At 31.0% G+C, this 12,673-nt stretch overlaps 2 protein-coding genes across 4 annotated transcripts; one reads left to right on the top strand and one right to left on the bottom strand.

Moving 5' to 3' along the window:
* Positions 1–3,009: 3,009 nt before the first annotated feature.
* On the bottom strand, positions 3,010–6,739 carry LOC105777486 (protein TRIGALACTOSYLDIACYLGLYCEROL 2, chloroplastic). Of its 3 annotated transcripts, none has more exons than XM_012600788.2 (6): positions 6,574–6,739; positions 5,377–6,032; positions 4,957–5,286; positions 4,529–4,644; positions 3,438–3,528; positions 3,010–3,331 (listed from the first exon to the last, which is right to left on the bottom strand). In XM_012600788.2, exons 2-6 carry the CDS (start codon positions 5,893–5,895, stop codon positions 3,239–3,241), a joined length of 1,149 nt encoding a protein of 382 aa, XP_012456242.1. In that variant the 5' UTR covers positions 5,896–6,032; positions 6,574–6,739; the 3' UTR covers positions 3,010–3,238. The 3 variants fall into 3 exon arrangements, with proteins under 3 accessions (XP_012456242.1, XP_012456243.1, XP_052478715.1); XM_012600789.2 differs by having other exon boundaries at positions 6,498–6,663; XM_052622755.1 differs by lacking the exons at positions 3,010–3,331; positions 3,438–3,528 and having other exon boundaries at positions 4,529–4,655; positions 6,498–6,663.
* A 4,796-nt stretch (positions 6,740–11,535) lies between these two features.
* On the top strand, positions 11,536–12,392 carry LOC105778649 (zinc finger BED domain-containing protein RICESLEEPER 2-like). The gene is made up of 2 exons (XM_052621955.1): positions 11,536–12,154; positions 12,255–12,392. The coding sequence occupies exons 1-2, from the start codon at positions 11,536–11,538 to the stop codon at positions 12,308–12,310; spliced, it is 675 nt and encodes a 224-aa protein (XP_052477915.1). The 3' UTR covers positions 12,311–12,392.
* Positions 12,393–12,673: the final 281 nt, after the last annotated feature.

A 12,673-nucleotide genomic window follows, 5' to 3' on the forward strand; every position in this document is an offset into this window, starting at 1 on the left:
AGCAATTTTTGAGCAAATATGGTCAGATATGCCATTCTATATATCTCATTCCTAATCAACTGTGAAAAAAGTTATTCATCCTAACAGTTTTTGTATTGAAGGTTTTAGCTCTATAAGCTATTATAAACTTTTATTTACCAAACACTACAATTAGAGGGTTTAACTACTCAATCCTCCATTTATGTTGATTCAATTCTTTTTTCAAATTGTACTTTTCTTATTTTTAGCAAAAGGAAAAAAAATTTTCGCTGATTTTAAAAAGTTTTATTTTTGTTTACAATAGTTATCACTATGTTACTAATTTCAAGTTTAAATTTGTATTAAATATTCTTTATTTTAGGCCAAAATATTGTAAAATACATGTAACAAATAAAATTTTCCCCATATTATTATATTAATAACCAAATGAGATAAATACTATTACATATGACTTTTGATAAAAACAACTGCAAAATAATGTCATGATTTTTTCCTCAGGTTGGATTTGGATATAAAATGCGTCATTCAAAGTAGTTTGTTTGGTTGGAATTATTAATTTGCAATAATTTTTTATTTAAATATAATCATCAATAATTCTGAATTTCAAACCCAACTTAAATTAGAAAATAAAAAAATTCCGGACCACGGCTGGTTCGTGAACAGTGTAGTGAGTAGTCAAGAAATATGTGAGAGTTTGGAAACAAAGATGAATCCAAGCAATCACTTTGCCCTCCTTTTAACAGAGGCGAATCTGGGTCCGCGGAAAATTACTATTTAAGTCCTTTAAATTTTTTTAAAATTTTAAATTAATAAAAATAAAATTACACTTTAGTCCTATCCTAAAATTATAAAGATATAAACTATAAAAAGAAATTAAAATTTCAGTCGACCCTAAAAAATTGTTCTGAATTCCCCTATAAGGCAGTACTTAAATTTTCCTGAAAAACAAATAGAAAATTATTGAACCCAAAATGACATAATTGATATCTAGATATTCTCAAGTCAACTAAAATAACGGATGAGAACAAAAAAAAAAAAGATTAGATGAAAAAGAGAGCTCAAAACCAATCAACATTAATTACTTATTTAATGATGAAACTAATCGTATAAAATTTTAATATTGAAAATCATAAACTTTAATAAGGAGATTACTATTTATATATAAAAAAACATAAATACGATCTTTTATTGAAATCTAAAACTTGTGATTTGATGGTTGAAGAATCAAGGTCGAAAAAGATTGAACTAAGAGGAGAAATTATATATTTTAAATTTAGATTAACACTTAAAATTTAGTTATGAGTATAACAATATATATTAAAGTGTTTAAAAAAATTCAATTCGAGGGGACATACCAATTTAACAAATAATTGTTTTAGTAGTGAAGATTCAAAATATAGCAACTTTATATTAAATAGTTGATAATATAGTATCAACAATTTTCTAGTCTTTATAAAATATATAATGGGAAGTTCACAAGTTGAAGTATCAATTGGCAATGGTAATATGTCACTTGGCTGTTCATATATCTATCTTTTAGCTCATATTTTGCTCTCCAAATACCACCCACTACCTATAACTACATTTGTCAATCCAAGTTCTATAATAATTAGTTATTATTATTATTATTATTATTATTATTATTATTATTATTATTTTGATCTTGAATTTTACCACATTAATGCTTGGCATATGCCAAGGAGTATATTTTGGATTAAAAGTTGGGTTTATGGAAAAAAAATAAAAATAAACTATGGCTTTAAACGCTTGGTTTTAAATTAAAATGCTCAAAAATAAATTTACTAATTGATAATATTATCTTATTAAAATGATTGAATAAAATTGGATAATATCTTTTCTTTTCAACTGAACTAATCTATTTGAGTTATGATTAATCATTAAGTATCATTTTAATTGGTTGACAAGTCTTCTTTTCCAAAGTTTCTTATTACTTAATTTTCATCAAATTTTAGCCATAATAGAGGGAAATTATTCCTTTTCATTTCACAATTTTTATTTATGTTTTCTCAATTTTGAATCTGAATTATATATAGAAAATAAATTCAAATTTTAATGGTTGAGATGTATAACTTATAAGATACATGTTGTACTTTCTGACCAAAAATATTCTTATTATTATTAACTTATAATATTTTTAATCGAATTACAAGTTATATATCACAAGTTTTATTTTAAAAGAAAAAAATTATGAATTATAGATTTGAGTTTTGGACTCACAAAAATAGTACTGCTTAAGTCAATTTCAGCTAAAAAGAAAAATCATATAATCTGAACTACTCGAGATTTGTGGGGTTATTTTAAAATTAACAAATGCTGCCCATACAAAATTTTCTTAAAGAAAAAAAAACAAAAAACAATGTCGGCTGCAATAAGAAAACAGATAAATGATGCCTTCTCGGTATCTACGTTTGAGTCTAATTGGTATAAATCATGGAAGAAACAAATTAATTACTTATAATTATTAATTTTAATAACTACATTGATATAATTACAGATTATAATTAAAAAAAAACATTATTTTTTAAATTTATATTAAGGCCGAAATGAAACCTCCAAATCTAAGTTCAGTCAGTGTTTTTAAGATAGAACTGATCAAAAGCTCACCCATCGTCATAACATGAATGGCATAAAATTTGGAACGAGCTAGAAAATATGGACATATGCATAGGCAAACATACTTGTTTTGGTGTTTTAAACAAATATTGCTGTCCTTTGACCTTACAGGAATGATTGTGTAATATTGCTGTCCTACTGATTTCTTCGCATGTTCCAAAAGAAGAATAAAAACAGAAGTACGGCAAATTAATGGGAAAAACTCGACATATGAATCTGTAGCAGTTCAATAAAGCCGATATTATCAAGAACTCAACAAACAATGCCTAACAAGTTTTCAATACAGGGAGGGACTGAGGGATTCTATTTCTGCAAAAGTTTAACAATGTTGAAATGCACTTACTTGAGAATGTCTTCTACTTTTATTCCATAACACCAACGGTTTGCAACTACTACTTAAAAATCGAAAAAAAAAATTTGATTTTCATTTATACTAGTAAAAGGTGTGCAACAAATACCTCAAGCATCAAGATTTTCTAAGAAACTGCAATGGAACATAAAGAGTACAAACTGGAAGCTTCACTTCAATTTCTCCCTTTATAACAATGGAAAAAAAAAAAAGAACAACAAACCAGTTTTGAGTTTGGACTGTCTAATCAATTATTCTATTCTTTTCACTTCACCATCACAACATCCTGCTAAGCGACTTGATAAGTAATTTCAGGTTCTTTCTTGTAGACTCATCACCCGTGAATCCCAGTATATCAGAACTTATATTCTGCAATGGTACATGAAGAGAGAGTGTGAGAGGTAGGACAGATGTGAATTTAAGATTTAAACAAACAATTGAGAGGAATGCCAGTGGCTGGTAAGTAAATATTTACCTCGATATTCTTCAAAGTAAAAATCAGAGTATAAATTGATTTTTGAATCAATTCGGTGTTCTCAGGGGTCATAATGGATGAATGTACCCTTCTGCACAGAAAGGAATTGTAGTTGTAAGGCTATAAATCTAGGGGCCACGTCTTGTTTTCACATAAAGAAAGTGTCGTTCTTTCCCTCGCATCATAATTAGAAAATTACATCCTACTATAGCTGAAATTCAAAGTGTGCACCCTGATACTTCCACATCACTATTACTTTATTGAGCCACAGCATCTTTAAATTTGCTACCCCAAATTCAAGGATCTGGTATGAGTTCATGATGCAACATCTACAACTGTGCTTTAACTGTAAGAATAAGGATAGATAGCTTGATAGCTGGAGTTTTGGGCATATAGTCCTTTGGGTTTAGGGGACTGCAGAGGGTGAGGAAGATAAGGTGGTGGCTTGAAACTAATAGAATTAGGGTTGATTGTAGCAGTAACATAATGTTAGCAGTTGAACACAGAGGTAAAATCATACAAGTAAGGAGGAAGATGACAACGTAAAATGTAAGGATTAACAGCATTGTTTGATGCATTCCCAAACATAACCTAAAAAATAAAAATCATGACGCACCAGTAGACCTTTTATTTACAGAATCAACTTTTTTATTCGATGCTAGAGAAATAAAAAAAATTCATAACTTCATTACTTTTAAGTTTCAAAATATTTATGTTCAAATATGATTCAGATGACAGAGATTAAAGTGCCTTCAAACACTTCTTAATTATAAGCATGAGGAAATAAGGTTTTGTGGGTGCAATTCTAAATAGGGCGAGTGTTTAGTACAATGGCAGTGCACTTTTTTAACTCCACAAGTAGAGTTACAAATTTGCCACGTGTCCCATTTCTTTATATATTATTATTTTTAATTATTTTTATACCCAACATACACTTGTCATAACCCCAACCTAGCGTATGGAATTAAATTCCACTGAGTGTATCAAATATTTTCTCTTCTAAACAAAGCTTAGTTATAGCATGTGGGAGCAACTCTTTGTGACAAGCACATCTCAATCAAATTATAACCAAGGAAGAAGAGAGAATTCACCTTAAATCCTCAGAGGCTTGTGTTAGACTTCTGGTCAAATTCTCAACCTCCTGAAGCAGACCACTATCACGAAGTTCAGATAACAAAGGTTGCACATCTTCAGCCATGGCTTCAATCTGAAAAATCACTACATCAAATTCAAAATTCTGAGCATGAGGATCCAACAAAAGTTCAGTTTAGAATGCTTATCCAGTCAGTTAGAGAGCAGGGACACATGTGCAGACTTGATTACTTCTAGATTTATGTACATTAGGCTACAGTGTGGATGTAATAATAAATCATTTATTATTATCAACAGAACCTACAGAAAAAAAGAAGATAATGTAGCAGACCCATTCACTTCTCTTGGGCTTACCAGAACTATCAGCAATATAGCTTAGAAAAAGAAATTTTATCAATAAGACAAAATGTAACAAGACATTGCACACCTTTGTAAGCAGGGGCTTTGCATCCTGAATAACAGCAGCAACGCGCTCGGCAAGTGAATAGGTGTTGGCAATACCAATTTCCTCCATTTGACGAGCAAGACGGGTGACAATCCCTACCAAGGCATCCAGACTTACCCCTTGTTCCCCCTTTATCTTTTGCCTATCACATACAATTAGGCCTTCCTTAACACATTCTGCATCGAGAGGTCCCACAGAAGGTGATGGAATTGGATCCCGTGGTGTGATGTCAATCAAAGTTTCCATCAAAAGACCAGATTGGTTGACTTCAATCAGCGAATTTCGAGGTATAATAATCTTATCATCTTCAACCTAAGAATGATAGCAGCAATGTTGATGCATACACAAGCTAAGCCAAACCAAAACAAAATGTTACAGAAAAATTATTATCCTGAAACATACCTCAACAACAGCTTCTATACTTTTCAGGGAGGGATTAACACGTACAACATTGCCTACAGTCACCCCTCTAATCCTAACAGGTGTTCCAGTGCAAATACCAGATGCCTGAGCAAATTCAAACACCGCTAGGTACTTCCGGAATTTAGAACGAATCTGAAACCCCCTCAACCAAGCCAGACTAAGTGCAAGCAGCACAGTACCTGACACAAGAAACAACCCAACCCCACCTTCCCAAATGCTTCTACGACCAAACCCAAAATCACTCAATGGACGTAATGTTTGTCTCCAAATATTCCGAGGAATATCTAAAACAACAGCAAGCAGATTCTTTTGATCTGAAGAACCAGGCTGTGGGTTATGCTCCGTACTAGCAGACATAGCTCTAACTTTTGCCAGCCTCATTCTTAGTTTAGGCGGAAGACATGGCAAAATTTTTGGAGAAGAATGCGGGAGTGTGGTCAAAGTTGAAGATGACAAAGACGGGCATGCTGGAATCTGGACTAATGTATTTCCAACCATTTTCAGAAATTGCAAAGCTAAAATGCTACGAATACTTCAAAACCCGAACTGCTAAGAATACTATCCCTTTTAGCTAAATACAGGACGAAACAATACAGGTTCTCTCTAAATGTTCAGCAGCTAAGGCTTCCATTCAACTGAAAGGCAACACAATTGAAATTTAATCAGTTGAACGAAGAATCCATTTTTTTCCAATACAACATTGAAGTTAAATTAAATACTTAAAATCCATCAACCACGCTTGAAAAAAAAAATCAAATCAGGTTAGTGACTCTTCGAAATAGCATTAATCACCACCACTTAAAAGGAAAGAAATTAAGAAGCAAAACCTAGGTTGAAGTTGAAAGAAACAACTCCAGTATCTTTATATTCGATTCATTGCAGTTTAAAGGGAAAGTGAAGAGAAAGAAATCGCGAAGGGGGGAAAAATTAAGTCCTTAAGATAAAAAGAAAATTCATCAAAATTTTCAACAGTACAATTACAAGACAAATAACTGTAGACCAGTTCACTAATAGGAAGTTACGAACCTAAGATTTCACAGTGAGAAGCAGAAGTAAAAAGAAAAAAGAATCTAAAAATTTACAGTTGAAAGATATCTTACGATATTCTTGAAATTTTCTCGGTAACCAAACACATTGAAAAGAAGGTGTAAGGTTTCGTGAGTGAGGAGTGAGTACCTTCAGAGCTGGCTAGGGCTTTTCCCTTCACGAATCGAAGGCCGTAGTTCAGACATTTTGTTGGAAATGGAAAAGAAAACAAAAGGCTAAAAATAATAATATTCATTAAAAAACCCAATAAACTTCAACATTTTATTAATTAAGTACACAAATTTATACTTAATTTTGTTTTCTAAAACCCAATTCTAATTAATAATAGACCCGTATAACTATAATTTAAATTCTATCAGGTGTGTATGTGTTTATCTATTTAAAATATAAATATAGGTTTAAAAATAAAATATAATTATATAATAACTTTAAATTTTTTATTTTAGTCCCAAAAATTATAAAATAGAAATTCATTATAAATTAAGAGAATTAACGGATGAAGAAGAGAGAAGAATGATTCAATTTTCACTTGGATAATAAGTTTGTATACACCCTCTATTTATAGGACTTTAAATACCATAAATTACAAGCATTAATGACCAACATTAAAATATTCTATAAATATTTTAGAGATTACAAAAAAATAAAATAATAAATTTATGGATTATATATATTTACTTTTTAAAAGTTACAATAAAATAAATTTGAGGGGTGGATTTACAACAACATTAACATTATAATTTTCTTTTTCATTTTGATGGCTCCTAAAATTGCTTACATGTATTCCAGCTTAACTTTGTTATTTTCCAGCTAAGATATTAGTATTCACCTCATTATTCGACATTTAAATAATTTGTTTTCTTTTGTTTTCAATGGTAGCACTTCCTCCGGCGCGGCCCCATCAACAACCGAAATAGCACGTCTGCATATCCATCCATAGCCATTAACACTTTTTTCGTTTTCTTTTTTTTTTTCTTTTACCTTTACGCACTTCAAGGTCTTCTCTTTGCTTTCTCTTCCATGGATTTCTCGTCTACCATCGTCAATAAAGCTTCTTCTTCGTCTTCTATCTGTTTGATATCTCTCGAACCCAAAACTCAAGCCCAAAACCACTCCTTTTCAACTTCCATGGAATACCCAGAGTCCACCAAAGCTCATTCTTCAAGTCCATTAAACACATTCAATCTCCTCCTCCCTGTTCTCTTCCTTCAAAGCCCACTTCGTTTTCATGATCTACTCTTATACTGTCTTCAACCCAGAACGCTCATCTCCCACCGCGGAAATTCTGTTGGAATTCTACAGCAAGGGTCGAGAGCTTCCGAACAATTGCATTTGCGTTGTCTTTTGGTTCGATGTTTTAAGGATTTTTTTGTTGAAGTGTGGCAGCTTGGATCTATGTTTCAGCTTTTCAGTTGGCCTGTTTTTTAAGAGAAACAAAATTTATTTAGATGGAAAACGTAAACTAATTTTGTTATACACGTATAGACCCTTATGGAGGAACTCCTCTAGAAAAGATTCCATCTGAGCTAACATACATTCTTTACTCAACTTCTTCTTTTATCCTTCACTACGCTTCTCTTCTCCCACCTCTCCCAGCTTTGTCCCGAACTAATTCAAATCGGGTCATGTATTGTATGGCCTAAGTTTGGCTCCGTGCCCAGATGAACTTCAAAGGGAACATCAAATTCTAGGTTGCCAGCTATTCCAACGAAAGGGTTTTGTGCTTGCTTGGTTTCGGTTCTTGATGGAGTAGCGCTAAAGGGAAGTGCTGTGGTTAAAACTAGGGTGAGTAAAATTCGATTTGATTCGAAAAAATTGAAACACATTTCGAATTTCGAATTATTCGAATCGAGTTAATGGAGTTAATCGAATCAACTCGAATTTTTTTTTCAAATTTTGAGTTCGAGTCGAGTTGAATTTTCGAATTCGAATAACTCAAATAATTAGAATAAACTGAATATAAACTATATTTTTTTAAAATTTTTTAATAGGCTTGTACTTAATTACTTTTAAGTCTTCAACTCAATTTCCAATTTCACTCAAGCCCAAATATTTTATTTTTTCCTACTTCCCCAAGCCTGTCTGCCCATGCCCCAAATATTTATTTTCCCAAATCCCAATTCCTCCCCCCAAATCACCCCCAGCAAATTTCATCGTCCAAACCCCCATTTATTTTTCTTCTTTTCTTTATTTCCATTCCATTCAAAGTTCAAACCCTAAAATTTATTTTTCTAAAAAAACCCTAAAATAAACCCTTCTTCCTTCTTCTTCTTAAAATAAACCTTCAAATCAAAACTCTTACCTCCAAATCGAGTTGCTGCTCCTTCTGATCGAGGCAATCTGTTCTCTTCCATTGTAAGCTCAAATTTTTTGCATCTTTAAAGTTTGTCTTGAAATATTTTTGAATTATTGAATGATTTTAGCTCTGTTTGCATCTATTTCGCTCTATTGAATGATTTTCGCTATTGTCCTTCTCCACTTACCTGTTTGCTGTTATAGAACGGGGAACACTGGCATAGCACAATCATCATCAGGCTAATTTTTTTAAAATGAAAGAATTTAACTTATTTTATTTGAGACTTTGAGTGCAGCTGCTGGAATCTCTTGGTAAAGCCATTTTTGGCTTTAAAATAATTAAAAATGATACCTCCTCACTCAAATGAAACCTTTAATTACACTATTAAAATAATTAAAAATGAAACATTTAATTACTGTTTGTCTTTTTTTGTTTTGGAAGATGTAAAATTCTTTTTTTATTATTAATAACTAAGCAGCACAACCTAATATAAATATATAATATTAGTAATAATGTAATATTAATAGAGAAAAATGTTAGCCAATTAATTTCCCAAAGTAATAATGTAATATTAGTAATAATATAATATTAGTAATAACGTAATATTAATAGAGAAAAATGCATAAAATGTACTTCTTTTTAAAGGATTTTGCGACTTGCTAATACACTTCGATAAAATAACATTAAATGATGAATAAAATATTGGATTATCATATTTAAAATAAAAATTTAAATATTAAATATTAAATACCAAACCTTATAAATAAAATAACACTCCACCGACTTTTTAAATACCATGTTAACTAATTTTAAAGTTTAAACTGTAGTTTAATAGACACCTAAATCTTTTAATAATAAATCTTTTGGCAAGTTAGATATAAAGAAAACTAGGCTTCAATTAATTAATTTATGCTGTTGTATTATTATATTAATTTAGGCTTCAATTAACTAACTTTAAAGTTTAAACGTGATTTAACAGACTTTTTTTTGTTTAATTTATGCTATTGTACTATTATATTAATTTAGGCTTCAATTAACTAACTTTAAAGTTTAAACTGCAGTTTAACATACTTTTTTTGTTTAATTTATGCTGTTGTACTTGTACTATTATATTAATTTAGGCTTCAATTAACTAACTTTAAAGTTTAAACGATAGCTCAACAGACTTTTTTTGTTTAATTTATGCTATTGTACTATTATATTAATTTAGGCTTCAATTAACTAACTTTAAAGTTTAAAATGTAGTTTAACATACTTTTTTTGTTTAATTTATCATTGTACTATTATATTAATTAATTTTTAATTTATTCGATTTATTAAGTTTAATTTTAAACCAATTTTTGGTCATGGTTAGTGATTGCAACAAATGTTTACTTGTAGATAAGTGATCCAAAGCGAGATGGTTCAACTCAAGGTTCACAAAATTCTTCCCCAAGTAGAGATGATCAAATAGCAACCAAGGAAAATGTTCGAAAAAAGATTACTCCAAGGGCAGCTTGTTGGAACCATTTCACCAAATTTGTGACTGAAAAGGGGGAGAAGAGAGCAAGGTGCAATGCATGTGATGTTACTTACACAATGGAATCAACTTGGGTTCTAGCAATTTGAATAACCATTTGAAAGCATGCCTAAAAAGACCTCGAGGTAATACTTCTAATTCGAAGCAATCAGAATTAACATTTGTGAAGGTTAGCCAAGAAACAACGGATTTATCAACTTGGGTGTTTGATAAAGATCCTGTTAGAAAAGCATTGGTTCGTATGATAATTATGGATGAACTACCTTTTAAAATTGTAGAGGGAGAGGGTTTCAAATACTTTCTTTCTATAGCATGCCCACGGTTTAGTCTTCCATCTCGTTGGACAATTAGAAGGGATTGTCTTGATTTATTTAACTCCATGAAGAGTGTGATGAAGAATTATTTTGAAAAAGATATAAGTAGAGTTTGTTTGACGACAGACATTTGGACTTCATTGCAGAGGATATCTTATATGGTTTTAACAGCACATTGGGTGGATGATAAGTGGAGATTGCAAAAAAGGATTATAAATTTTTTCCCAATATCCGCTCATAGAGGTGAAAGCATAGGTCAACCCATTGAAAAATGTCTTCGAGATTGGGGGATTGAGAGGGTCTTCACTATTACAGTTGATAATGCATCCGCCGATAGTGTTTCCATTGAATATTTGAGAAAGAAATTGAATCATCGAAATGCTTCTGTTGCAAATGGAAAATTTATTCATATGAGATGTGTTGCACACATTCTTAATCTCATTGTGCAATACGGTATTAAGGATGCTTCTGTGTTTGTGGATCGAGTTAGAGGTGCTGTGGGGTATATAAGAGCATCACCATTGAGGTTGACAAAATTCAACCAACGGGTAAAAGAAGAAATGATAGATAGTAAGGCTCAATTGTGTTTAGATGTGCCTACTAGATGGAACTCAACATATATGATGTTAAAGATGGCCAAAAAATATTAGCGTGTATTTGAATCATATGTACGTGATGACCATAATTTTTTTCTTGAACTTACTGCTGGAGATGGAGTTCCTACATTTGATGATTGGGAAATTGTTTGAAGAATTATAAAAGTATTAGAGCTTTTTTATCATCTTACATTGAAGGTGTCTGGATCTTTGCATATTACCTCTCATTCATTTTTTGAAGTATTGACGGATGTGCATTGTCTTTTTGATGGGTGGTAAGATTGTGGAGATCTAGAAATAATTTCTATGACTTCCAAAATGAGAGAGAAATATAATAAGTATTAGGGTGAAGGAAACAAGATCAACATGCTAGTTTACTTGGCGGTCATCTTTGATCTGCGATGTAAAATGAGTTTTTTGGACTTTGGGGTCAACTTGCTTTTTCCTACTATTGCTAATGACATTATGAAAATGATTGATAAAGATTTGCATTGCTTGTTCAATGAGTATTCTTCTAATGCCGGGAGAATTGAATTTTTTGAAGGTAAATCTAGTTATTCGACAAATCTTTGCAGTTCAATGGAAATAGATCAGTCAGAAATGAAAACAGGCTTGACCAAACAAAAATATCTTAAGAAGAAGAAACAAGTTGTATTAGAAAGCAAATCTGAGTTGGATAGATATTTGGGTGAGGATGAAGAAGTAAACAATTCAAGTTCATTTGATTTACTATTGTGGTGGAAAATGAATAGTCCTAGATTCCCTATTCTTGCCCAAATGGCTCGAGATATTCTTGCTATTCCTATCTTAATAGTTGCCTCGAAAAGTGCATTTAGCACGGTTGGATGTGTTCTCGATAGTTTTAGAAGTTCTCTAACTCCTATCATGGTCGAAGCTTTGGTTTGCACACAAGATTGGCTTCGGAAATCTAATGATGCCATCAATCTTGAAGATTATGTTGATGAACTTCAAACCATGGAAGATGGTAATATAAAAATTTTAATTTATAAAATAAGCTTTTGTATTCTTTATATTAGTAAGCATTCACATAATTTAACTAACACTTTTGTTTTTAAATTTGCTAGACTTATCCAAAATACCCAAAGATCAAGAAGGTAACATACTTAGCATTAGTTTATAAAGTTAAATGTTTATTTAATTTATTTTTGCAAATTTTTTTTATTATTTAACTAACTCATTCAATACTTTTACTAGATGTTTCAAGATTATCAATGTGTTTGAAGCACGGAAAAAACTTAAACGTTTCTATAATGGTTTTGAACAGATGTGTTATTGTTATTAGTTTGGTTTGGTTTGTTATTATTGTTGGTTAATTGGACTTTTGTTGTGTTCTTTTGGTGTAGGTTTCTATTGTATTTTCGACTTTTGCTTATGTTTTTCTTTATTTATTATAATGTTGTTGTTTATTTCGACTCATGCTATTTACTTGGACTTTTACTTATGTTTTTTTATTATAATCTTGTATTATTTTTGTTTATTATTT

This window comes from Gossypium raimondii, chromosome 10, assembly GCF_025698545.1.
Source record: "Gossypium raimondii isolate GPD5lz chromosome 10, ASM2569854v1, whole genome shotgun sequence".
Classification (NCBI taxonomy): Eukaryota; Viridiplantae; Streptophyta; class Magnoliopsida; order Malvales; family Malvaceae; genus Gossypium; species Gossypium raimondii.

Bases quoted from the DNA above. Each gene is read 5' to 3' on its own strand.
- LOC105777486 (XM_012600788.2), bottom strand. From the start codon at position 5,895: ATGGTTGGAAATACATTAGTCCAGATTCCAGCATGCCCGTCTTTGTCA. The intron at 5,287-5,376 runs GTATGTTTCAGG...TATCATTCTTAG, and splicing joins GTATAGAAGCTGTTGTTGAG to GTTGAAGATGATAAGATTAT. The intron at 4,645-4,956 runs GTGTGCAATGTC...GTGATTTTTCAG, and splicing joins CAAAGCCCCTGCTTACAAAG to ATTGAAGCCATGGCTGAAGA.
- LOC105778649 (XM_052621955.1), top strand. From the start codon at position 11,536: ATGCTAGTTTACTTGGCGGTCATCTTTGATCTGCGATGTAAAATGAGT. The intron at 12,155-12,254 runs GTAATATAAAAA...TAAATTTGCTAG, and splicing joins ACTTCAAACCATGGAAGATG to ACTTATCCAAAATACCCAAA.